Source organism: Amphiura filiformis, chromosome 12 (genome assembly GCF_039555335.1).
Source record: "Amphiura filiformis chromosome 12, Afil_fr2py, whole genome shotgun sequence".
Taxonomy (NCBI): domain Eukaryota; kingdom Metazoa; phylum Echinodermata; class Ophiuroidea; order Amphilepidida; family Amphiuridae; genus Amphiura; species Amphiura filiformis.
The window spans coordinates 62,685,808-62,710,590 of record NC_092639.1 but is presented as its reverse complement, the minus strand read 5'-3'; the positions used below and the strand labels follow the sequence as shown (position 1 = coordinate 62,710,590).

The following is a 24,783-nucleotide window of genomic DNA, read 5'->3' as shown; positions in this document are numbered from 1 at the left end:
ATACGTTTTGATAATTTTGAATAAAATCCTTGGATTTACAGTTTTAATCGTCATCAGTTCAGTCATTTAAAACCATTACAAAATATTGTTATATGTTAAATATTAACTCGCCGATTATTTAATCTTTATTCATTCAAATATTATATAACGAAAGAATAAAAAACATACGACTAAGACAACTTGAGCCAGTAATGGCGTTAACACACAATAAAAACATAAAAATTAAAAAACAACCAGACAGATTGGAGTGTAATGATATTTTTGATATACTACAACTTCACCGTACAAATATTAAAACTACTATTATTCGGGCGATTCATATTTTCGTGATTGGTAGAATAGTCAGTTTTATCAGTGAAACTGTTAATAATATTCATCTTCTGAATCATCTACAGCTCCCGGTAACGGTGTGGATATTCTTGGCGTGAATATTCTAGACTTTGCCTGCAAATAAAAGATAATACCAGTATTAAATAAATGATTTTAAAGAAGAAAATAATGATCTTAGACCTGTGGTTACACATCGCGGCGTATCGCTAGGTTTCTTTTCGTTCTGTTATGACTGCAGTGGCGACGGAAGCATTAACATTTAAGGGTGGTGGGGGACGAGCATATCTTGTTCCTGTTCGACTGGAAATTCTGTTGCGCGAGGAAATCGAGCAAAAATTGTAAATTTCAGACCATATTAGCCCCAAATGAGGTGTGTTTTGCTCTTGTGTGCACTTTTATTCTATTTTGGCCCCTTTGAATCATTTATTAGAAACTAATTGTAAGCCGATTCAAATATCAAGATTGCCGCCATTTTTAAGATGGCCGACCCAAAATTACAAATATTAATGTTAAGTATGTCATTTTTTGGCACCATCTTAACAAATGGCGGCCATCTTGGATTTTAATTTGGCTAATTAGATTTTAATTTGAACCCATAAGGAGTGTTTGTGCCAATTTTGTTGTTTGTACAGGGTGTCCCAGAATGATCTATACCGGAAAAGATGGAATTTTTTAGGTATGAAGGGCATGTTTATTGGTTATATTGTTTTGCATTTTAAGTTCTACATATATTTAGCTTTCTCAGATTTTTTTTAGATTTTAAAGATTGGACGTTTTTAGTAGAAGTTATAGAAGATTGCGTAAAAATGGTGAATTCTAAGTTTTGACAATGCAACCTATTTTGAAAATCTGTAAAATTACTAAGCGTTCAGCACCAAGTTATTTGGAAAAAGTTATGCAGGTATTTTAGTTGTGTCCCGTTCATATTTCCACTAAATATCCGATATCCATCTATTATTTATGATGTTACGAATCAGTTAAAGAATGAAAGTTGTTTGATTGACATTAAATGTACATAAAAAGATCCATGAGTTGATCAAGTGTGTTGTGCCATTTTTCAAGGGTATGCGAGTCGTTTGCGCTGAAAATGAACAGCAGGTTTTTCATCGATTTTACATTATTCCATGCCACGCCAAAACAAATAAAGGTAGCGTGCTGAAATTAACAGAATAAGTAGGAGACATGTCCAAGATTATAATACAGGTATCAAAAATAGATACACTGCCTGTCTTCTATTTTTAGTTATTTTTTGCAAACACGGTACAAATCATTCTGGGACACCCTGTATGACTTTGGGCTCGATTGTATCTCAACTCTGCAGAACTATATTGTTAGATAATACACATTATACTGCGGTTAGTAAGAAAATGCCGTCATTTACAAAAATAAAAGCCAACCTGTTTTTTTTCTGGTTTTTTTTTAGAAAAAAGTACTCACCGATTCCATTCGTGATCGAGCATGCACAGACACTAAAATGAATAGGATAATCAGAAAGGGAATTATATTAAGGGATCTAGAATGAGCGTTTATGGCGTTTCGACAGTATTTGTGGGACATGAGAGCACCTCATACGTATCGAATTGCATTCTGAATACTAAGCATGTCTTTCTGATATCAAATAATTTTAATTTTTTGAAATTCACGATATAATACAAATTTTATGACAAATTATTAAAATTTGATATTTTTCAAATTTTGAAATATAACAGTCCTCGAAATAAATTTTATAAATCTAATGATATATTCTTAAAGTGTATGTAGCTGGGAGGAAAAGCCGACGATCAATTGAAAATGTTGACCTTTTATATTGAAGATATGGATTTTTCCCCAAAAGACCTATTTTTTGTGTGTTTTGGGGAAAAAAATCCATATCTTCAATACGAAAGGTCAAAATTTTCAATTGATCGTCGGCTTTTCATCCCACCTACATACACTTTAAGTATAAATCATCAGATTTATAAAGTTTACTTCAAGTACTGTTAAATATCAAAAATATCAATCTTTAATGATTTGCCATAAAATGTGTATTACATTGCGAATTTCAAAAAATCAAAATTATTTGATATCAGAAGGACATTCTTCGTATTCAGAATGCAATTCGATATGTCTGATGTTCTCTAATGTCCCACAATAAATACTGTCCAAACGTTCATACCCCTTCCCTTAATGTTTTATGGAATGAGGGACTGTACTGATTTCAACGATAGTATTATAATAATAGTGCTGCACACTAAAAACAGCCGTCTGTCACCAGGCGATATTCAAATTTTCCCGGTACCGAAATTGCCTGTGGCAATGACGTCCCAGTAACACAAGAAAAGCCTGACGACAATTGAGCACAGATAACCATGGCGTCATTGCCACAACCAATTTCGGCGCGGGAATATGAGTTTCTTTTAAATAAAGCCATGTGATTCGTGCTTGATAATTGTTTTTCTAACATATAAGGCATAATGTTGTGATTGTCAGAGTGTTCCTTTAAATTACTATTGAGCTGTTCGCAGATGAACACAAACAAAATATAACCATGATAACGGCAATAGTTTTACATTTAAATATCTTGTGTTTTTGAGGCCTTCCGTCGCTTCCAAATTTAAGCGCCCCAAATGCGATCAGACCCAGGGAGGCACGTTGTCCTCTTGCATGAAATATTGGGACAAAATATACCAAGGTTGGCGCGTATTTGTCGCGGTATAATCATTTTAGTAGCAGGTAAGATACGCATCTTATCCCCACTGCCCCTCATTCAGTACGTACCATCATCGATATCTAGCACACTTCTAGACATGAGTGAGTTCTCGCGTCCCATTGTTTCATTTGTATTCTCCTCTTTATTGCTGCAGTATTCGCTTCTACATCAAAATCAGGCCCATCGTATAACAGGTCATCATACTCAAGATCATCGTCTTCTTCGGGCTTTTCATCGCTTATGCTGACTTGCGTCGGCGTTTTCCACAGGGTTTGAGCCGGACCTTTAAGTGGAATTTTTGCTGGGGTAATAGAAGGAGGTTCAGTTGGTGTATTATTGCGAGATTGCCTTGTTGTATTTCTCGGGGTGTGAGCCGGTGTGTCAAGCAGAATTTTGGTCGGGGTGTCAGTACGGGTTTGAGTAGGCGCTTGTCTTACGTTTTGAGTGGGCGTTTCAAGTTGGATTTTGTTTGGAGTGTTAGAAGCGGGCTCAGTTGGTGTATTAGTAGAAGTTTTGTTGTCATGGTGTTTTATTGGTGATTTTTCTGGTTCTTCATTCATTCTGGATGATCTTGAAGGAGTGGGTGACGGTGCAGCAGAATTAGTATTCATCTCATCACTGACCGGTTCACCAGCCATTTTGAATACAACTGTACCAAATGCCTAAATAGAAAAGAAAGCAATTTCGCATTACAACATCTGTGACAGTTTAACTTATGGAATAAACACAACCAGGGTTGGCATACTTGTAATACTTACACATGTTCCAACTTACATCTATGAGCAAACTGTCAAATTCGCCCTATTTGTAGTAAAACGGGACGATTTTCTGTTGGTCCGACATATTATCATAATTGTTCAGATTATGATAATATGTCGGAACAATCGCAAATCTTAGTCTCCTACGAAGCCAGTTTGGTTACGCTCTCCCCACACATGTGGAGGGAGCGTAACCAAACTGGCTGCAAAGGAGATGAACTCTGAGGCCGCACTCGGCGTTCTAATCCAAACAGTGCGAGATATTTCGAGTGATAGAGGAGAAGTTTATGATGTTGATTTTGGATTTTTGAAGAGATGGGCGTTCGAACGATCGACCCTCATGAATATGCAAATATTATCAGTGCATACACAGCACGGAAACTTTCCCTGTCGGTAGATGGTCTGTATTAATTAATGGTTTTGTTTTTGTAAACTAAATAGGAAGAAATGAACTCACCGTAACCATGGCTCCCTCCGGCACTGCGGTCTTTGCCAATTCTATTTTCTGGTCTTCTGCCTTCTTTTTTCTCCAAGCCATTCGAACCTTATTCAGAAAAAACCTTATGCGATTAATAAGCAAACTTTGTCTTGAATTATTTGAGAGCAAGTCCTACGTAGAAGTAATGAAAATATAACTATTACGAAGTTATTTGGAACACGCTCGGTATATTTGTATGATTGGTTTTCCAAGCTATTGTTCTTCCAAATATCTTAAAGAGGTACTTTGTGAAAGTATCAGAAACCTACATAGGATTAACACATAATGTGTGTATGCATAACCTTTCTTGCCGATTTGGTAGTTTGAAAAAGACATTGTACAATTTGTATTTTCTACTATCTGTCGACATACAGATATTACAACACATTGGCCTATGGGGCACTTCAATTCGTGCAATTGGGCGTAACTCGCAAATTCAAAAATTGGATGTAGTCTTTTTTTAGTCTATCTATTGAGCCATACCCGTGAAAGAGGATGCTACAATCACGACTACAGAAATAGATTTTACCTAAGTTTTTCTAAATTCATTATATTTTTGTGAATAGTAAAAAATAATTCAATTTCACGAAAATAATGTTTAAAATTATTTAACATAAACAATAAGTTACCTTTATTATTTTCTTCAATTCATTATAATTACCTCGGCATTCAGAATGCAATAAACTACGAAAATGAAAACACCTTGGAGAGAGTTGAAAATGGCAAATAAATAAATGAACATGATGGTTTCGCTATTTACAGCTATTAGTCCAAGAGTCCATGTGATACCAAAAATAGGGAGAAGTACTAACACGCCTTTCACACCAGATCTGTCAGGAAAACGAAACATTCTTAATACCAGTTATGCAATTTATATCTCTAGGTAAATGTACTTATATTTGTCACTAGCTACTACAAATGTACTCTTCAATGACCAATCGTACATAGGATAAGGAGCGATACCGTATAGCCTTTAAAAAACGTGAGTCCAGTTGAATAAATAACAACCTTCACAAACGTACTCTTGCCATAAATTGTCTCCCCATATACATAAAGCCAGTACAAAAAGTTGTGTCTAGATTTCCAATTCAAATGTCATTATTTGCCCAAACAACGATTAACCCATTATTCTTAAGATTACTTTTAATTTTGTAAAGTTTATTTAAATTAATCAGCTTGAAATCATACTTGACATGAGTGAAGTAATGGGCGTCAATTTCTTTAATCTCAGAAGATTGGATTATGACACGCACGATCAGTCCCAGAATCATCAGGTTTACCTAGGAATCATACAAAACAGTACAATAATTATACATGAATACGATAAGGATAATTCACTGAGTGCAGCTATAATGAAAGACAAAGATAAAGAGAATTTATCGCGTCTGACGTCATCTGTCAATCAAACTCGAGCACGGTTTGTTTACAAGTGTCGTGATGATGACTTGCTGAACGCGGATTTATAACCGGGCGCCTTATTGTTAATTTTGCACCTTTCGACATGCAGACCATCTCAAAAGTTAGGTCTTTATAGTAGGAAACTTTCTTAACCGAAGACACCATGTCCACGATGCCTAAAAAGCTGCTTTTTGCCTTGTAAAAGTATGTAATTTTTCGCCATTTGCTGCTATTCCTTTTCTCCGAGCAGCACCAGATAGATCGGTCTTCCTTTTACGCGCTGATTAACCTGTGTAAACCAATCAAGGATCGTGATTGACAGTGACATCAGACGCGATAAATTCTTTTTATCTCTGTCTTTAATTATAGTGCATTAGTAAGATGATCGCACGCGCAGTTGAGTTATTGCTTTTTAGGTCGTATAGATTGCAGCCCACTCCCAAGGTCACTACCCCCCCCCCCCCTCCCCCATTATAATTAAACTAAGAAGGGCAAAAAGAGTTTGTATCGGAAGAAAATGGAGCAACACCCAAAGCGGGATTTTTTTTTACTGAAGCAGTAAATGCGATATGTGCTACTTCTTTTGTTTCTTTATCAAAGTAAATGATTTACCTACCAAAACAAGAAACAATACAGGTGCTGCAAATGCCCAGATAAGTCCAGAATTTGTGTCCAGCCAACAGCTGAAGGAAATATATGTAAGTTTAAGTGTAAGAATCCAAGGTGAAATTTAGCAGTAAACACACACACCCCCGCGTGAGCGAATCCCAAACCGTCATCCTAAACTAAGGCAAAACTTACCATCCTCGCGAAAGTGCTTTCAAAACACATTTGGTTATCGAATGCATTATACCCGGTTATATGTACATCTACATACTTTAGTATGTGGAATCTAATTCATTGTACTCGTTTAATGTACGTCAACCTGTACGTGAGCGTCAATTTGATGTCATTCAAGCGTTAGTTACTGCAACATTACGTGACACTGCGCGTTCACGTATCGCGTCCACGTACGACAAACGCAATAATTTGTTGCCACACAAAGGCTATATTTGTTACCACACACATGCCACACACCAATTCGCCAAAAAAGTGCCTTATTTTTATCTAATTAAATTCAGCAATAAAAACCTGTTTTCGGATCCATAACCATCATAACCAGCGCCGAAGGATATTCCTGTTATGACCAGCGGCACACCCCAGCCAATTATCAGGTATGGCATCAATTGTTTATTTTCGGCTCCAAATACCTGGTCAAAAATTAGAATAATTAGCGTTAAGGCTAGTATCATTTTATGTTTTAAAATGTTGAAAATTAGAGAATCAACAATATTATTTTTTGTTTCTACTATCGTCCATCGTGTAATATTGAATAGACAGGTCCAGTATTTGAAGTACTGTATGCTGGCGTACCAACTACGATAAACCTACCTAATTCCTATCGTTTATTCTCGTTCTTAGTAAGTTAAATATCATGTTAATAACTAAAAACTATTTTATTTAGCAAAAATAAGTTTCCGTCATGAAAGCTTCACTTGCACGTGCGCGTGCGCGTATTTACGCATGAGGCATATGCCTATATAGCGATACATACTGTATACCAAGGCTAACCAAGATAAACCAAACTCACTGGCTAAGAATTCTATTACCTCTACGACCCATTCAAAACTGTGCACTGTGATTTGTTGAACCGCGTCACGTGAAAGACTTTTAATTACAATAAAGTGGCCAGGGCAACGAACTTTATGTTCTTCTTGCATAACAGCGCACAGCATAGCGCGATGCAGTATAAGTTCAGTTACATATTCTACGCAAAGCATTACGCTTGGTTATATTCAATATTTCCACAGTACTCGCTGTCTCTTACGCTTTGACTATGCGTACGCGCTCCGCCTTGAAGTAAATAACTTAAAATATTTGGGCAAAAAGTGGATATTTTCTCTTTAAATCGCACTATTTTGTGTTAATAGAACAGAAATAAAGGGTGCAGCATTATCCTTTACACGCAAATAATGTATTTTCGGCAGTTAAAAGTTTAAATAATGGGTATTTACGCTTTTACTGCCTCGAACACATTATTTGGGTGTAAAGGATAATGCATTGAGTTTATCATTCTGACAAACCCAGATAAGTACTATAAACCGTTCCTTTGTATTATGCTGACTGTAGAGGGCGCCATTATCGTTTGCAGTGAAAATACGTTTGTGGCATGGTAACCACCAGTGGTCGGCGATTCACGCAAGGCGCAGATTGTATAGGGACAGTGTAGGCCTATATAGTGTGATAATCCTAACGATATATTTTATAAAACACTTGTTTTCGCATGCATACCCTGAGAACCTTCAAATAAAGATGTACGCCCTCCACGAGCAACCATGCAAACACAGCTAGATAAGCGAGGTGAAGTAAAACTGCTACTACTTTACACGTTTTCTGTTTTGAAAATAAAAGAAAATATGTCATTTTACATGAAATTGTAATAATCTGTGTTCCCTATTTGAATAAAGAATTAGCTGCATGCATTTGACACTTTCGATGTGAAATCACTGAATGGGCCTTTATACTGGCGTAAGCACCAAGGCGTAAAAAATCGCTACCTCTCTTCCAGGACGTGTTGCGCCCTTGGGCAAGGCGCTTTGCTTCGCTTGCCTCACCCCACCAATGTGCAATGGGAAGCTGTTAGGGGTAGTCACAGTCGTTGTACTGATGAACCCTGCGCCATTTGCAGGCTGCAAATGTGGTTCCGACATATTCTAACGACGGCGGAATAAATGTAAAGCGCTTTGAGGCTGTTTTCGACATAAAGCGCTATAAAAAAAATGGCATAAAGCGCTATAATTATATCTACATTAATTTTATCTTATTGTCTCGAAGTCCCAATACATTCATCTCCGCGAACTCTGCACCGTTACATAATGTATCTACATTTATCTAGGCGGAATCTCTACCTCTGTCGAAAAAATGTGTTTTGGCGGCATAAGGGTGTGCTAGAATTAGTTAGGTCAGACCACACTCCACACCACATAGATACAGCTTGATGTTCTTACCTCATTTTCTGGATGCTCAACCCCAGCAAGAAATATGCATTGAACCAGAATAAGTGCGAATATTAAGTTTATGTGGACGAAGGTCGCCTCAGAGTATAACAAGTACCATCTGACAAAAATAATAAACAATATTTCTGCATTCAAATAGTTTATATATATAGATTTGTTTCAGTCATTGACAGCTTAAGTTGATTGCAATCAGTTCACAAGGAGAGATAAATAATTAAGCGAATAAAATTATTCAAAAGCAACATCAACATCGATAATTCACTAATGACTTCCAATAAAGAATCTTTTATCGGACACCATCTGATCAGGGATCCTCAGAACATTTCAGTCAAATAATGAAACTATCTGCCAACGTATTTATAACTGGAGATAAGTCGTAAATTGATGGTGTTGATGAACTAAAAATATCATTATTTAACTTAGCGATTTAGTTTAGCAATTTTATTTAGCAATTTCATGTAACTATTTAATTTAGCAATTCATTTGAAGATCGTTGAGATAATTATAATCATCACTATTCTGTTCAAATCACTATATTTCCAGAAAGACATTAATCTGGTTAATTATCATATAGATTGATAATATGAACAGCTCTTTTCAGAGATATCATAGTCATTATGTATATTCTGGTCCAGGATTGCTGAAGAAGTATTCCGATTAAAAGCTTGAATTTTTTATTTCCATCCAACGTTTTGGTTTAGGCTTATTGGTATATTTTTCAAACCATTTTTTACATGGCCCACCAAACAACTAACAATCATACATAGACCTAGGCCGATTTGATCACAATATATCATGCAAATATCCCGCTCTGAAAGTGCAAATTGCTATCCTCGGCGTTTGTACCACTAGCGCCGTAAAATGCCGAATTCAGCAGCCTTGTCTTGCGATAAGAAAAAATAAATAAAGTAATAGAAGTATGGACGTACTTTTATTCTTTCTTCATTTTGATGACCAACTTTTGTCTTTATCAGATTGTTTGCCATTTATCCGTTTCAGTAGCACATTCTATGCTTGTTTCAAAAATCTGAATTGTGATGAATTTTATGGTATTCTGGTACAGCAAATTGCTGAAGATACGGCAATATATCCAAATGATCTGATTACCTTAAATGGAAGAACACCCATAGGGTTAGGACTGACATAAGAAGTGATACTCCACACCCGATATATGCTATCAACAGAATTGATATTTCTTGCGTTTTTGAAACCTATATATAAAAATAGAAACGTGTATGACAAGAGTGGATAACAGAGTGAGTAATAATACAAATTGATAATATAATTTCGGTATTCTACAACTATTAATTGCTTTTTGACGAACATAGACGGTATTATATAGTCTTATTCCAAAAATTTAACAAACAAGCAGACCAACCCAGTCTCTTCACTAAAGTGCTAATATTAAGCACTGTACAACAGCCTTAAGGTACTACTATTGAGCACATTAGAGCAGTGATAGCTCTAATGTGCAGTATATTCAAGGTTTGTTAAGGTTACGCAATGTTTGTCAATTTAAACAAAAAAACAACATTGGTGTTTAAAAATATAACGTCCGCTAGTCCGGAAGGGCTGAGCTCGCCGACTTCCATAGTAAAGACTGGCAACTAATGGAGTTTCAATATCGAAGAGCCCTGCAGTCCATAAAACAAGGTGAATGAAATGGATGACAGGTTGTCTATAAATATGAATGAAATGAGTGACGGTCGTTTGTTTAAAATATTTAATGAGTGACGGTCTGTCTGTAACGAATTGGAATTCCTTTACAGGCAGCACTTTCATTCTTAAAGACAGCCCATCACCCATTTTATATTTTTACATTTTTATATTTACCCATCAATTTCCCTTCATCTTCAGGCCCCCCCCCCTCTCAATATTAAGAATTACTTAAGACTGTTGTACAGTGCTTAATATCAGCACTTAATAGTAGAGGCTAGTTGGCTAGACAGAAAGAATTGCACAATATTGTACCTGATGAGGCCATACATGCATAAGTAGTGCAAAGCTAGTAGAGTGATTGCAGTAACATGATGTATGATATGCCGAACTTTCGCCATCTACCTTCTCACACCCATACCTAGACCAATTCCTGAAATGTAAAATAGCAGCATAATTCATCATTATGTTAAATCGTGTGACTAATTACAGATTTATCAACTATAATTACTGGTAGAGATAAACTCGGAACGTCAATCAGACAAAATATGCCACACTTCCTGCGCATTTGATCAACTAATCACGGCACGTCTATGCCCTGACGTCAGACGTAACATTTCCGAGGTTATTTTTGCAGGCGATCATAAAAAAATATTTTCATTGGAGGTGTGCTTCTCTATGCTCTCATTCTTCATCATCAATAAAAGAGTATCAAATGCATATACAATTAACGAGTAACCAATCATATTGCTGACAATCAGCTCCCAAACTAAAACGGGTATAACCACATAATCAGCGGTACATCGATACATCTCAACCCTTCGGTACATAAGGTATATTGATGATGGCGAACATGATGCATGTTAAAACTGATAAGGGTTCAAATCCGCCGTCGATGGTGACGAATTCGAAAGCTTTTGAGCTCTTCTCGTTCCCAGCAAGCATCACGTTTGCCTATCAATCGCTATGCAACAAATGATGAGAATGGCGATGATACCATGTCATATAATAAATACTCATCATGGAAATATTTTATCGGCTGCTTTTGTTTCACATACTGACGTGGTAACTATAAACCATTTGTATTATACTGATTTCAGGGGGCAACGTTATCGAGCAGTTTAGAGTCATATTTCCCATGATCGCTCGGCGAACTCCGTAAGAAATATCAGGGCTTATATAGTGACGGTTTATAGTCAATTTGCATTCGTCAGTGTGTTGAAATCACAACACGTACTTACCCAGCTTCTTCATCCCAAAATACACAAATAGATTCTTTGATAAGAGTTCCTCCTGCAACATCGTCGTCCTCTGTTGGTATACGTGTTGTTACTTTCTGTCGTGATAGATCAAGAATTCATAATGTATAAATATATTTACATTTGTGAATGTTTCGAAGCATCTTTAAATACATATATACAGGGATTTAGGAGGTATGACTTAGGCCCTATATCCATTATCTCCTGCAATGAGGATATAGGATAGGATTATGAGAAGAGGTCCGATCACAGAATTAGAGAAGGAGAACCGGGACTCCCTATACCGCCACGTACAATTGCGCCGTCAGCTATGGGGAGAAAATTGGGGGTATTCGGGTCCTTGCCGACGGTGCGCGGAGATGAATGAAAACAATTCTGCGTCTCATCTGAAGCGTTTTGGTACTCGCGTGCAGGTCGCACCAATGCGTCTCTCAAATGCGCCCATCATCCATGTCGCGCTTGCATGACAACGAATACCTCGGGCGCATTCCGAGAGAAACCGAAAACCCACAATTTTTGCTCCAAGCCTGTATCAAGATGGCGGTCGAGTCCTGGTTCTCTGGTTTTAATTCTGTGGGTCCGATATCAATAATATACAAATATTGACTGCTATGAGGGGCATGGTTAAAATTATAGGCCCAAGGTGACATCAAAACCATGACTATGCCCCGAGGCGTAGCCGAGGGGCATAGTCATGGTTTTGAGATCACCGCGGGCTTATAATTTTAACCATACTCCGAATAAAAAGCAGTCAATATTTGTTTTATATACCAAATCTTAAGATTCTTGTCATCTGTTTGGTTAAAAGCATCGATTTTGGAAAGAGAAAGTAATAGTTTCAATGCGAACGGCACAGACGATGTCCGCGTAATTATAGCGCGCGAAAACATTAACGCGTGCGTAATATCATTTTACGCTGGGAACAAAGCACACGCAGAACTATGCCCGGTTTTGCGGGCATAGTCAAAACTATGCCCGCTCTTTTAACCAATAAGATGGCGAGAATCTTTAGATGAGGCATATAATAGGCACTATTAAACGGGTCTACCGAAGTTATTTGCTTTAGAGTGAAAATATAAACGAATTCTATCCAGACTGCATCTTCAGGCCGATTGATCTAAGACGATCAGTCGGCCTGAAGATGTACTTGGGGTTGAATACGACATGGAGCCACTCAAAACCAAGAATGTCGAATGATTTAATTTGCCACTTAATGTCAATGTTATTGTGTACCTTTTTAAGATTACAAAGTAATTTGATGTGCTGTATGCAAGAGTTAAAGATATAGAGGTTACATACAAGTGAAATACCGTAAAATTCCGTCTACAAGCATAAATATGCCTCTAAACGAGGTTTTTTTGACACAAGAGACAACAGGCAGACACTCTCAACAAAAACGTTATTTGGAGTTTGAACAACTATATTTCTGATAAAGGCGGCTGTACAAAGATGTATATTTGTAAGACCAATCTATTGCAATGTTTTTGAGAAGGGTATTGGCGTTTCATATCTTTCGTTAAAATAACCTTTAATACAATACTATACCTGTTTATGTTGTAGGTTGATGTAACATGGAACCGATAGTTTACTTTCATTGTACCACATCGTAAAAGATACAGTGTCACTGTTAAGTAAAAGCTCCACCGAATCATCGCTGTGCACGTGAAAAAACGTGAAAAAATCATAAGTCAAGGCAAACTATAAGAAATCAAAATTAGTCAAAATAAAGCAAAGTATATAATATTATTCCAATTTTTTGCAGAGTACTGAATGACAGTTTGCCACACCGTCCCTATAATACGCGATTCGCAGACCCGGAGTAGCAACGAGGAAAGACGAGACTTTTCATTGTAAATCGAATTAGTAACATTGCCCTCTGTGGACGAAATTATACAATAAGGGCGGGTTATTTGATTGTAACCAGTCATCTCCACGTAGCATACACCATAAATTTCTGATACTTGAGTATTACCTCTTTTTCTTGGTTTTTGTTGCTTCAGTTGTAGGCAATGAAGGCTCTATTCGTGCATGGCTTGCCACGAAATATGCTTCGACGCCACCTTATGGAAGTAGAGAAACACATATATTATTTATTCGATGAGTAGGATGATGATGAAGACGAAGATGAAGATGAAAATTTAGATGAAGTTTAGATCACGATCAACGAAGATGATAATAATGAGAACCTTACCAACAATATCAGGCATCAATTCCCAGTCAACGCTTAGTTTATCATCATATCCGTCGCTTGAATACGATGACTCCACGCGAAATTCGAAGTACTTGAGAACATCAGGTGAATTGACGTTACAAAAGTCAGATGCTAAGGAGATATTTAGAGAATAAAGGTATTGGTTTTAGCCACTGGAATGTATCTATCGTCTCATATAACACGGGCGACATCAATATTTTATGTAAAACAACGATAGATAGAAGCACGACAGCGGCTAAATACAATACCTTTATTCTCATTCTTAAACACTTCAATTCAAATAAAAATATCCTAAGTATTATAGATTTTAATCAAATTAAATCCTATAGTTTACAAGGAACCACCTAGGGCTTAGAATCGATCAGTCGATCAGTTGCTATGCGCCTCCGATTGGTTCAAATAGCGAGCACGCGTATCGCGTTGATGCTCACGGATTGACCCGTGTGATATCGTATCATCAGGAAGGTATATCCCGACTGTAGACAAGAGATCATCACAGCAGCACCATCTGCTGAAGCCGCAAGTCGATTAAGTGAAACCGTTCCTGGTAAGCGAAAAAATAATGCAGAATTGAAGTGTAACTCTTTATTCATCTTATTTTGCCTTATTTGGCCTCGTTACGTGATTTCTGTAAATCTTTTAACAAATATAACATACCATATTTTTTAAGTCCAGGACTTCTTGCAGTGAGGCAATTTCCTGTTGGCAGCTTCTTACTGTAACCATGTAATAATTCTGCAGATTTTGACAACGTTCGAAGATTGGTTTCCTACAGTATTAATGAAAAAAGAACAGAACATAAACGGAAGTATGGTTTCATCCTTGAGCCCTGTCGCTTTTCAAACGTTAGCATCGGTTTATATGTTGTAGGGTTCGTCACATACCTCCCATATAGCAAATGTTTGCTTTTGCTTACCAGCACAAGCCGGTACCCGAATTTTACACCTGGGTGGAGAGAGGGGAAAAGGGCAAAGGATCTTCCCAATGTGTAAAATGATGGCACCGTTAGGTTCGAACCCACAACATCACGACTTTGGGGCTTTCACTGAGCCCCATTTCCTTCTAAATAACCAACTTAGCATTTTAAATCATACATGGAATGACTTTAACTCTGTTTTAATAGTTACTTTTTTAATTGATAAGATTGTACAATAGAGGTTATCCATGTTCTATAAGCTGCATATCCTATCAGCGACCTTGTTTAGGATTTTCAAAAGAAGTACCTGCATGTGCAACCATGACTGTTTCAAAATAGCCCGCCAAAGTCATGCATGTAACTCCGAGGTCGTGCATTGAATGGGTTTGAATGAGGAATACTACGGGAATCAGCGTCTTTTGTTAGAAATCACGCATGAGTATAGTGGATAACCTCTATATATTTACTTACAACTGCATCTTGGTCTGATGGTACGTCCAGTAAAGTAGAAGATAATTTTGCTACTTCCTGAGAAATATATTGCGGAAGGAATGAAAACAAACTGATTCACCTTTTCGGTAAATCTTATAAGCCTTTGCGAGTCGACTTCAGATGTCGTCATTTGACGTCACGCCGATGCGCACATCGTTTAGTGAACATCGCTACTGCGCATTTCAAAGCCGGGAAAACGTAAAGTGCGCAGTAACGATGTGCGCATCGGCGTGAAAATATCACAGGTCTACCCGCAAAGGCTTATGGGATTTACTGAAAAGATCAACTGGTTAAAAGTAGAAGAAGCATAAGAACATATTTCAATATTTGATAATATGCCTATCAAGTAAAACTTATTTAATTATTTTAGAATAACATCAAAAAACAGTCCAAGTGTGTACAGCATATTGATCTGGATTCAAGTGCACATTAATACGGGATTTAGTGCCCCACTTGCGGATACCTCGGATGCGACTGCTGCTGCTTCAATGTCCCCTGATTCCAATATGGGAGCATCGTGGACGTAATTAAATACTTCGTCTATTTTGTCGGCTGTAAATAGTCCATCTTCTATCTCTTGCATAACAGCTCTGTTGGTTGACCTTAGGAAATTCGTATGCGTGATGCAAATGTTACGACCATTGACCTATTTGTGAGAATAGTGTTTAAAATGTGAAGTTAATCGATGGAAGAATATTGGATCATTGTTTGAACAAATGAGGCACATCGTATTATTATAGCTCGGGTTCGTGTTGCTCGGGCCGAGAATGGGCAACGGTACAAGGGTGCCATTCAGCGCCTCAAGTTTCAGGAAAATGATACTTTAAAATAAATTATATAGTTGTAATATGACTTTGTGTGTTGCTCCTTTCTTGTGAATCTTGATAAAAATCATTCCACCTACCCGAAATTCTAAATCGTCAATTCCATCAACATCCATGCAGGGACTGAGAGTAGTTGTCCTTTGCAATGTCGTCATCGTCGTTGTAGGTAAAGTTGTCGTTGGTAAAGTTGTTGTAGGTGGCGTGGTCGTGGGCCCAGGTAAAGTTGTTGGAAGTGGCGTGGTCGTTTGCTCAGTTGTCCTGCTCGCCATAGTTGTAGGAGTTGATGCTATGATGACATTAGCAAATATTAATTTACTTGGTGAGAAAAGTGTACAAATTAAACTCCAACACACTAGCCTACTTACTTTAATTTCGCATACCCGGAGCACTTTTTGCGTCTGCGTCATCAGCCGATGTTTTAACTCTTTTAACGATTTCTTGAAAACGGCTTTGGGGCCAACGTAATCAGATGACGTCACACTATGCAACGTTACCGAAGTTGGCAAATTTCTGTGTTCTTGGTGAGTTTTATGGTTTGATTAGGTTGTCACACACAGGATCCATTTATTTATTTATTTATTTATTTATTTATTGTGATATTTATTATATCAAAAGCACTCGGTTCATATCATTATTAAAATAAGCCTCAAATTTATAAGCCACAGATCTTTAATAGAGCTAGCTAATGTTTTACAATAAATCCTAACTGTTCGCTTCCTATTCCATAGTCAATAACTTGTGGTTTTGTATGTGTACGACTTTTATTGTCAAACGCGGAGCCCTTCGGGTTATTTTTGAAAATGAAATAAGGATTGCAAATATCTTACTACAGTTTTGAATCATCAGGCACTCTTCAGCGAACCCGACAGAATACTGTTCCTGCTCGCTCGCCCTGCAGAAGACATTCTCGCCCTCGTATCCAACAACTGTTAACCATGAAGACAGTGTATTCCCAGCTCTAGTTTCAGTTACCGTAAAGGAAACATCGTTGCTATCAGCATCTAGCCACGACTCGGCGGTGTACCACTTAATCACGGGGTTGAAATGCGCTGAAGCTTGACACAAAACTGTGGTTGTGTTTTGAAGACATGTAGTTGAAACGATGTCCACATTTACTGCGAAAAAAATCATTACAAGTCGGAATCATAAAGAATTAGGGACCAATATTGACAAGATCAGTTGTATGTATTTCTTTAATGATTATTTTTTATGATGTGTTGATTTTGTCCAGTTTGCCTATGGTCCCTGAAATCAAGATAGGCTGGTCGGCGATCGGATATTAAAGTGCAGTAATATCATCACACAAGGGTAAAAGAGTCTTCTTCATTCATTGGTCCGGTTGCCTGGCCCGCAGGTCAACTTGAATAAGACGTAATTGTTTGTATAATTTGTATTATTAATTGCGAATTTTAAAGAAGTACAAAGATGTAATTTTCTGCTACTTGTCAAACTTTGCTGATAATTTATCCCTTCTGCAATCAAGCAGCAACAATAGAATATACAAGAGAGATGGATATATGCCTACGGACAGATAAAAAGACTTCAAGATTAAAAAAACACGTACACATGGAAGAGTGTAAAAGAAAGAATGAATGAGTTTTAACATGGCGCAGAAGAAAGACAGAGAAAGGGGAAAATAGAAAAGCGTGCGGGAATTATTCTTACCCCAAGACACGTTGACAGACGCCATTGCATGAGCACCATTTGTTAGATTCGCATAGCATGTGTATGTTCCTATATCCTGCTCGCTGAAACTCTCCACAAGCAACGTACTTACGATGACCCCTTGATCAAAATACGCAACTGGTTCCGAACCCTGCTTACTGGTAATATCTTGGGAATCAAATGCTCTAAACTCCCAATGAATTGACGATGTACATGCTTTATTTAGTGTACAAGCGAGCTCCATTCTACCCCCAAGGGAAACTGCAGATGACTGTGAAGCTAGTCCAACGGATAGAACTTTGTAAAAAACAATTAAAGTGCTAATCATTAACAACATTTAGCATTACTATACAATATGATTTACATGGGTCTGGTCTGTGGATATTTCATGGATTCAAAAACTAACACGCAAATAAATCAGTTCATATCGCAAAAGCAAAATGCATCATAATCATTGGATTAAAGCACGTCATGAAACACAACTGCGTATAAGTGAATAAATAAACGTACATGCGCAATGACGTCTTTGCAAATCTTCAATTGTTTAAAAAAGTGTGATATATTGGTTAACTACTATTGTTAAAAACTTACTTGTTTAGTAGTGTTTGTTTTGGTGGATGGGTGTTTGTTTGTTTGTTTGTTTTTTGTTTAAGTATTATTAAACGCTTTGGAAGCACTCACCATTTTCATATTTGCATACGAAACCTATCTGCGGCGTCGAACAGTCAGCATCAACAAATTTTCCCGGTGCCACGCTGAGTGCCACGCAATGGTTATCATGAGCTTGAGCGTTCGCCCAGTTTAAGTAAGTTTGTATGGTGCCATCGATGGCTCGCCATTCACTGGAGACTTGCCTTATTCCTACCCACACAGCTCTCCTGTTAAATACACACATTAGATTACAAGAGTCTTAAAAATAGAGAGTTTGCGAAATGAAATTTACTTCAACTTCCACGGCAACTGCAAATATATCGATTGAATGTCTTGTCGTTTAAACTTAATGTGTATCAATAGGCGATCAAGAAAAGGGTATGTGTCAGCGACTGCATCCCCGGACTTCATCAAACTTTCTCCCTCTTGTTTAGTCAAGTGGGTTATAGGTGACACTTTAAGGGGAAGGGGCGGCCACGGTACGCCACTGTAATTGGTCTTTTATCTAGATAATACATAAAAGGTAATTTTGTAGTCTATGAGGAAATATGGAACTATTGTTCTTAGATTGACGTATTTTCGTTAATAATTTACAGCTCACTATATATTTTTGCGTTCACTTGGATTCTAAAGGCTGTAATGGCAGAGTGGTTTTAAATACATAATCCTCTACAATCCTCTCGACGTTGTAGTTTGTGCTTTTGAACCGCATTTCGCAAACTCTCTAATATGTAACATTTCACATTGATTCAACTTGCCTGTAGCATACCCGTCCAGACAGAAAAATACCGGTAACGTCAATGTGCGTAGTGAGGTTGACTTTGAATAGGAACAATTTACACATCTTCGCGTCTACGTACACTTATTCGCGAACCAGTTTAAACAACCATAGATACGCGGCTTCACCTGACACTGTGGTCAGGGATGGGTGGGTCAGAAGTACGTCTATACCGTTTTTACCCCAGTAACGCCAATGTGTATTTCATTAGACGCAGACTCCCCGGCAGACTCAAACCACTAGCGTTCACATCTTATATGACAACCACGGGCAACAATAAGTGTGACAGAGGCAACAATTAGTGTGACAAATTATACGGACACCAATGTGAAAGTCATTTGTGTGTGACATGAGATAGATAGCTCTCTCTTTCTTATGTTTAGCATATCTCTTTGTTATGTATAGCATACTTACACTGAACTACCAGGACCTGACTGTATGCCATCGAAATCGTTCGATGCAAATGTATTTAAAAAATCCAGTTCAGCAACATTGGAAACATCAGTCAGATGTCCATTGTATACAGAGTTACAATAAGCCTCGCCGTCATCCCATGACACACTCTGTGCAATAGATGCGTAACACATGTCTGTTTCAGCGAAGAAGTATTCACACCAAGTTTCCTGCCAAGCTATCAAAGTATAGGAATATTTTTTTATTGTTTAAAAGTAGCCAGGTTGACGGTTTCTATCATATCGGTTTGATTATCGAATACTGACGAACGGCATACATCTATAACCCGTCCGCATCCCATCCATTTGCTTTATATTGACTATATAGGTGGCGACGTTGTCGATGTGACACGCATTTTCAATACCTATCCCAGAAAATCAATGGCGTAGATTTCCTTTTAACATTAGGGGGATGAGGTTGGAAAAAAATTATAGTGAATCCAGTACCTTTTTGCGACCAAATAAGTTTATGGCACAAATGCACAAATTAGCCATATTGAAGCTAAATGAGGATTTGGGGGGTTTAAATGGCCAAATATGAGGTTAATTTGGTCAGAAACCCACATACAGGCATCAACATTGGGGGATGATTGTATGAACCATCCCCCGGCAAAATATGGGGGTATTTATCCCCCATCCCCCATCCCCCTCCGGGATCTACGCCTATGCAGAAAATTCATGGTTCAGTTGAAGTCCCGTATCAATGTATTACACAAATGGAAACACTAACTAAATGAAACCATTCACAATTATTAGGACAAAAAATGTAGAATAAATTAACTTATTACATCACTTATTATTAAACAAGTTGTGCAATCCATGACTTCTTTATTTTGACAATACCTCAAATAATCAAAAAGAACAGAATCACCACTTACGACAATCCACGTCAACTCTTCTGGTGTCGCCCTCCAAGTGTTCGTTTACCAAAGCAACACATCTAAAGTCAGCATTCATTTCATTCAAGACATCTAACAAAACCAAAGTGCTGCTGACACTTATGTCTGTTTCGGTAACTGTTTGTCCGAGTTGGTATCGCTGAGGAACGGATGTTGTTATGTTGTCACCATTCCGTGTCCATAATATAGTCGGAACATTTAAACTAATCGCATCACAACGAAGCATAAACTGTCCGTTAAACGTATCAAGTGTACCTATGACTGAAGTGATTTTGACTAAGAAAAAAATAACACAGAAAAATGAAAATAAAATAAACATTTTTATTTAAAATTCCAAACTCTTATGTATAGTCTATATATTGTTTTGATTAGGCACAACATCAACATTTGGTACTATAACGCTATCGGTGCTCGATAGGTGCCGATGACTATTTCTATCGTACCCTGTACATTTTCATAGTGCTATCATTTTTTTTATCTTAATGCAAAAAGATAACACTATGTTAATGTAAATTCTTATTCTTGATACAATCTATTACATCACCAGGGTATGATAGACAAGAGCTATCGGTAACCAACCGGGCATCGAGAGTGATATAAGATGTGGTGCCGGTGCCTAAGCAACTAAGAAAATGTTCTATTAAAGATGGCTTTAAAACCCGAACCGCCGACGACGTAGCAGAACCAACGGCGTATCCGCTTAGGTTTTGAATCCATGCCTTACCTGCGTTTTGATTGTATTTGCAAATATATCCAGCCAATGTATTGCATGATTTAGCAACTGCAGTGTCTGATCCAATGTCATGAGCCATACAGTCCCTACCAGAAGCTGTAGATGGTTCTCCGCCACCGAAATAGTCGTAGGCATGTACACTGCCATCAACCGTGTAAAATACTTCACTCCCCGATTCGCTGCGTTTGGCTCCTAACCATATGATGGAGCTGTATCAGAAAATATTTAATATCACAAGGTTTAATATATATATAATGCTTTTGATTTGTCCGTCACGCAGTCGATGCAACGTATTTTCTATAGCATTATACTTTAATGTTATTAATATTGTCATTGCAATAGTGTATCGAAATCGAAGTCAGCTATGTCGACAATTCGCTTTGTTGAATAAATATATACAACAAGGTTGATTGTGTGTTATTTCAAAACCGTTGGAGTTCGACAACGAACTCCACTCTAAGTTTTCAATTTGTTAGTGATAACCGTATATTGAACGGGCTTTCAGCCTTGTAATTTCGTCCGTCTCGAACATCACGTGACGCGCCTCCTGTATCGTCTGGTCATTTGAATACTTTAAAGGTCACTTGTCCCTTATCAGCATCACAAGCGACAGCGTCACCAGAATACCAGAAAGGAAATAGAAGACTGCCCACATCACTAACGCTACGATCTTCGCTATAATCTGAGACACAGATAAAAAGACTAGTTTGCGTCTGACGTCAGGGCAAAGATGCGGCATGATTGGTTGCTGAGCTGCCCTGGTTGACTAGTCTGTTTAATTCGGTTTATTATTGTACAGTGAGGCCGAAACGTCAAGGTGGGAAAGAGACGACACTTAGTCCCGTTAGCTCTACTCAGACCCATGATCATATTTCAGAGATTTTGATTTTTACCAAAAGGACTAGGGGCTGTACCTAACCCTACCTCTAATATTACTCTGCCGTGACGTGAAATCCGTGGCGCATGATCCGCAAGGCGCGTAAGCAAGACATATTGAGTAATCACAATACCTTTTTGACATCACGTGCCCTTACCCTGGATATTCCGTTAGATCTCTCTGCATCAATTGTATGATAAATTCTTTTTCTTCTTGGTTTTCGACAAAAACGAGTATCCCGTTATAATTTTTCTCGCACGATACTTTGGCTGTTTCCCAGTCAACTGTTTCTTGGACTGCTACATAACACGATCCATTAAGGCTATCATTACATGACAGAAGAACTGGTGCTGTTGAAAAGCGACATTCAATTAGGCCTACATTATGAGTGGGTATGGTTTTTTTTCACTTAGTTACTGAAATAATCGTTGTCGTCGTCGTCAGCACCACAATCCCCTCCACCACAATCACAACCACAGAGACAACCACCTCTCCATTACTTCTACCAGCATCACCACCACCACCACCAGTACCACAACCACAACCATAATCATTTCCACCATCACCTCTACCACACCACCTCACCACCTTTGTATCAACACAACCACAAAGACAAACACCACAACCACAACCACAATCATAGAAATACAAAGGTAAGCTAACTGTGGATTAAATACACACAATAATATCGAATTATCGCACTTTTCAATAATAAAGAAATATTGTTTTAAAACTGGTACTTACGAAAACGAATAGTGGTCATTTTTTCCTTGACCGTATTATCTGATACCATCACAGAGCAGGTGTAATCTTTATTACTTGGATTGTACTGAAACCCTGATAATTGCAAAGTCGAAGTAAGAATTTCAAATTTAGCCATTGGAGAATAACTGTCCATCCTAACGTTTGTTGAAATTTGATGGGACCCGCCATTGTCCACAATCACGCCTTGTCCATTCACCCAGGTTATGTTCGGTGCTGGGTTCCCAATGACGTCACATGTCAACGTGTAAATGTTATTCAAATGGTCGTAGGAATCAGATGTCGTAGAGATCCGAGCTGATATAAATATGAAATTAAATATAAGCAATCCAAGAAGGGCTAGAAGGAGATGATCTCAATCTTAAGTTAAATGTGATATAGCTAAACCATGATAATACTACTATATAGTGTCCCAGCAAACACACAACGTTTTCGACATCATTCGCAAAAGGTTATAAAAGGTTGTCAGAAAACGTTTAAATGTCGGTTATATAAAGGGTATATTAAGAGTATAAAACGTTTTCATAACATTAAAAATCATTTTTTGATAATCTACTGCTCAGCAAACAAAAATGTTTTAGAGAAAACGTTTAAATGTCGGGTTATAAAAAGGGTATAAAACGTTTTAATAACATTTCAAAAACATTTTTGAAAACTTGATACAAAACATTCTAAACAGAATGTTATTTTGGGGTTGAAAAAATATTTTGCAAAAAATGTTTGCCCAAAATATTTGCAATAACGTTTTAAAAACGTTTTCATGACCTTTATATAACCCGACATTTTTAAATAACATTTAAAAATGTTATTAAAACGTTTTGAAAAAAACATTTTAAGAACATTTCTGTGTTTGCTGAGTGCAAATATTTTAACATAATGTTATTTAAGTGTTGACAAAATATTTGGCAAAAAAAAAAAAAAAAAATAGTTTACAATAACATTTTTGAAAACATTGTAAAAATATTGTTGTGGTGTGTTTTCATACAAAACGTTTTAAAACGTTTTCATGACCTTTATATAACCCGACATTTTAATGTTATTAAAACGTTTTTATGTAAACCAAAAGCCAAAATATAACTTATTAAAAACGTTTTTAAAACGTTTTTGTGTTTGCTGGGGTAGACTATTTAGCTTTGAGACCATTTTGAAGCTGGTCGTGTAATTTTTAGGACTTTCAATTTCAAAATAATCATGTATTTCTAAAAAAATGAAAAATAAAGAATTATTGAAATGCTCTCCAGAAATGTGTAGAGTAACTCACGGGCAATAACAAGCGTATCTGGTGATACAATGGTATCATTGTTCATCTTCACGATACAATTATAGATGCCTTCGTCTTCTTCGTCATAGTTTGCAATGATAAGTGATCCGTCTTGGATTGCCTCGTTTTCAGTTGTATCTCCTGATAGCTCTGTGATGGAAATGTTACCATCTAAAAACGACTGGTGTTGCCATGTGATTCCAAATCGTGCGCATGCGCCAACTACATGACAGGATAATGAGACATCTTCTCCGTAAATAGGAGAAGTCAGATTCGACGTTATTTGGACAACTGTCAATTAAACAAAATGGTAACGGTATTGAAATAATGTGTGCATGATCAATATGAATAGTGGTAGAGTCGTATGCACGCCTTTGCAACCGAATATGGCAGTTTTCCAATACGTTTGACTAGTTGCTCTACCAAAACCAGTTTCTCCATCGATATTTGGGCTTTATAACCCCTGTCTATTACCCGCTTTCTTCTTTCTACGGCTTTATCATCCCATACCACAAACTCTCAAATATAGTATTAAGCATTTGAGCTAAGTTGCGAGATCGTTGTTTGTGCTAATTTTAGAAGAAAGCAATCATTGCCCTACCACCTTACTACAGGGCCGGGGAAAGGCCGACCATCA

At 37.4% G+C, this 24,783-nt stretch overlaps 1 protein-coding gene across 1 annotated transcript in view; it reads right to left on the bottom strand.

Annotated features, from left to right (window-relative positions):
* Positions 1-284: 284 nt before the first annotated feature.
* LOC140166994 (uncharacterized) overlaps positions 285-24,783 on the bottom strand; it is a 60,743-nt gene continuing 36,244 nt past the window's right edge. The window contains exons 18-46 of the mRNA XM_072190475.1: positions 24,147-24,437; positions 22,868-23,182; positions 22,281-22,473; positions 21,238-21,455; positions 20,493-20,789; positions 19,577-19,793; positions 18,415-18,611; positions 17,734-18,030; positions 16,896-17,183; positions 16,149-16,354; positions 15,708-15,890; positions 15,224-15,280; positions 14,494-14,605; positions 13,816-13,947; positions 13,597-13,684; positions 13,170-13,278; positions 11,607-11,701; positions 10,681-10,798; positions 9,817-9,920; positions 8,701-8,809; positions 7,985-8,086; positions 6,785-6,903; positions 6,270-6,336; positions 5,444-5,535; positions 4,917-5,085; positions 4,235-4,321; positions 3,088-3,681; positions 1,768-1,799; positions 285-444 (exon numbers count right to left, since the gene is read on the bottom strand). Of these exons, the coding sequence (XP_072046576.1) occupies positions 3,100-3,681; positions 4,235-4,321; positions 4,917-5,085; positions 5,444-5,535; positions 6,270-6,336; positions 6,785-6,903; positions 7,985-8,086; positions 8,701-8,809; positions 9,817-9,920; positions 10,681-10,798; positions 11,607-11,701; positions 13,170-13,278; positions 13,597-13,684; positions 13,816-13,947; positions 14,494-14,605; positions 15,224-15,280; positions 15,708-15,890; positions 16,149-16,354; positions 16,896-17,183; positions 17,734-18,030; positions 18,415-18,611; positions 19,577-19,793; positions 20,493-20,789; positions 21,238-21,455; positions 22,281-22,473; positions 22,868-23,182; positions 24,147-24,437 (4,844 nt within the window). The 3' untranslated portion in view covers positions 285-444; positions 1,768-1,799; positions 3,088-3,099. The remainder of the gene's footprint in view (positions 445-1,767; positions 1,800-3,087; positions 3,682-4,234; positions 4,322-4,916; positions 5,086-5,443; positions 5,536-6,269; positions 6,337-6,784; positions 6,904-7,984; positions 8,087-8,700; positions 8,810-9,816; positions 9,921-10,680; positions 10,799-11,606; positions 11,702-13,169; positions 13,279-13,596; positions 13,685-13,815; positions 13,948-14,493; positions 14,606-15,223; positions 15,281-15,707; positions 15,891-16,148; positions 16,355-16,895; positions 17,184-17,733; positions 18,031-18,414; positions 18,612-19,576; positions 19,794-20,492; positions 20,790-21,237; positions 21,456-22,280; positions 22,474-22,867; positions 23,183-24,146; positions 24,438-24,783) is intronic.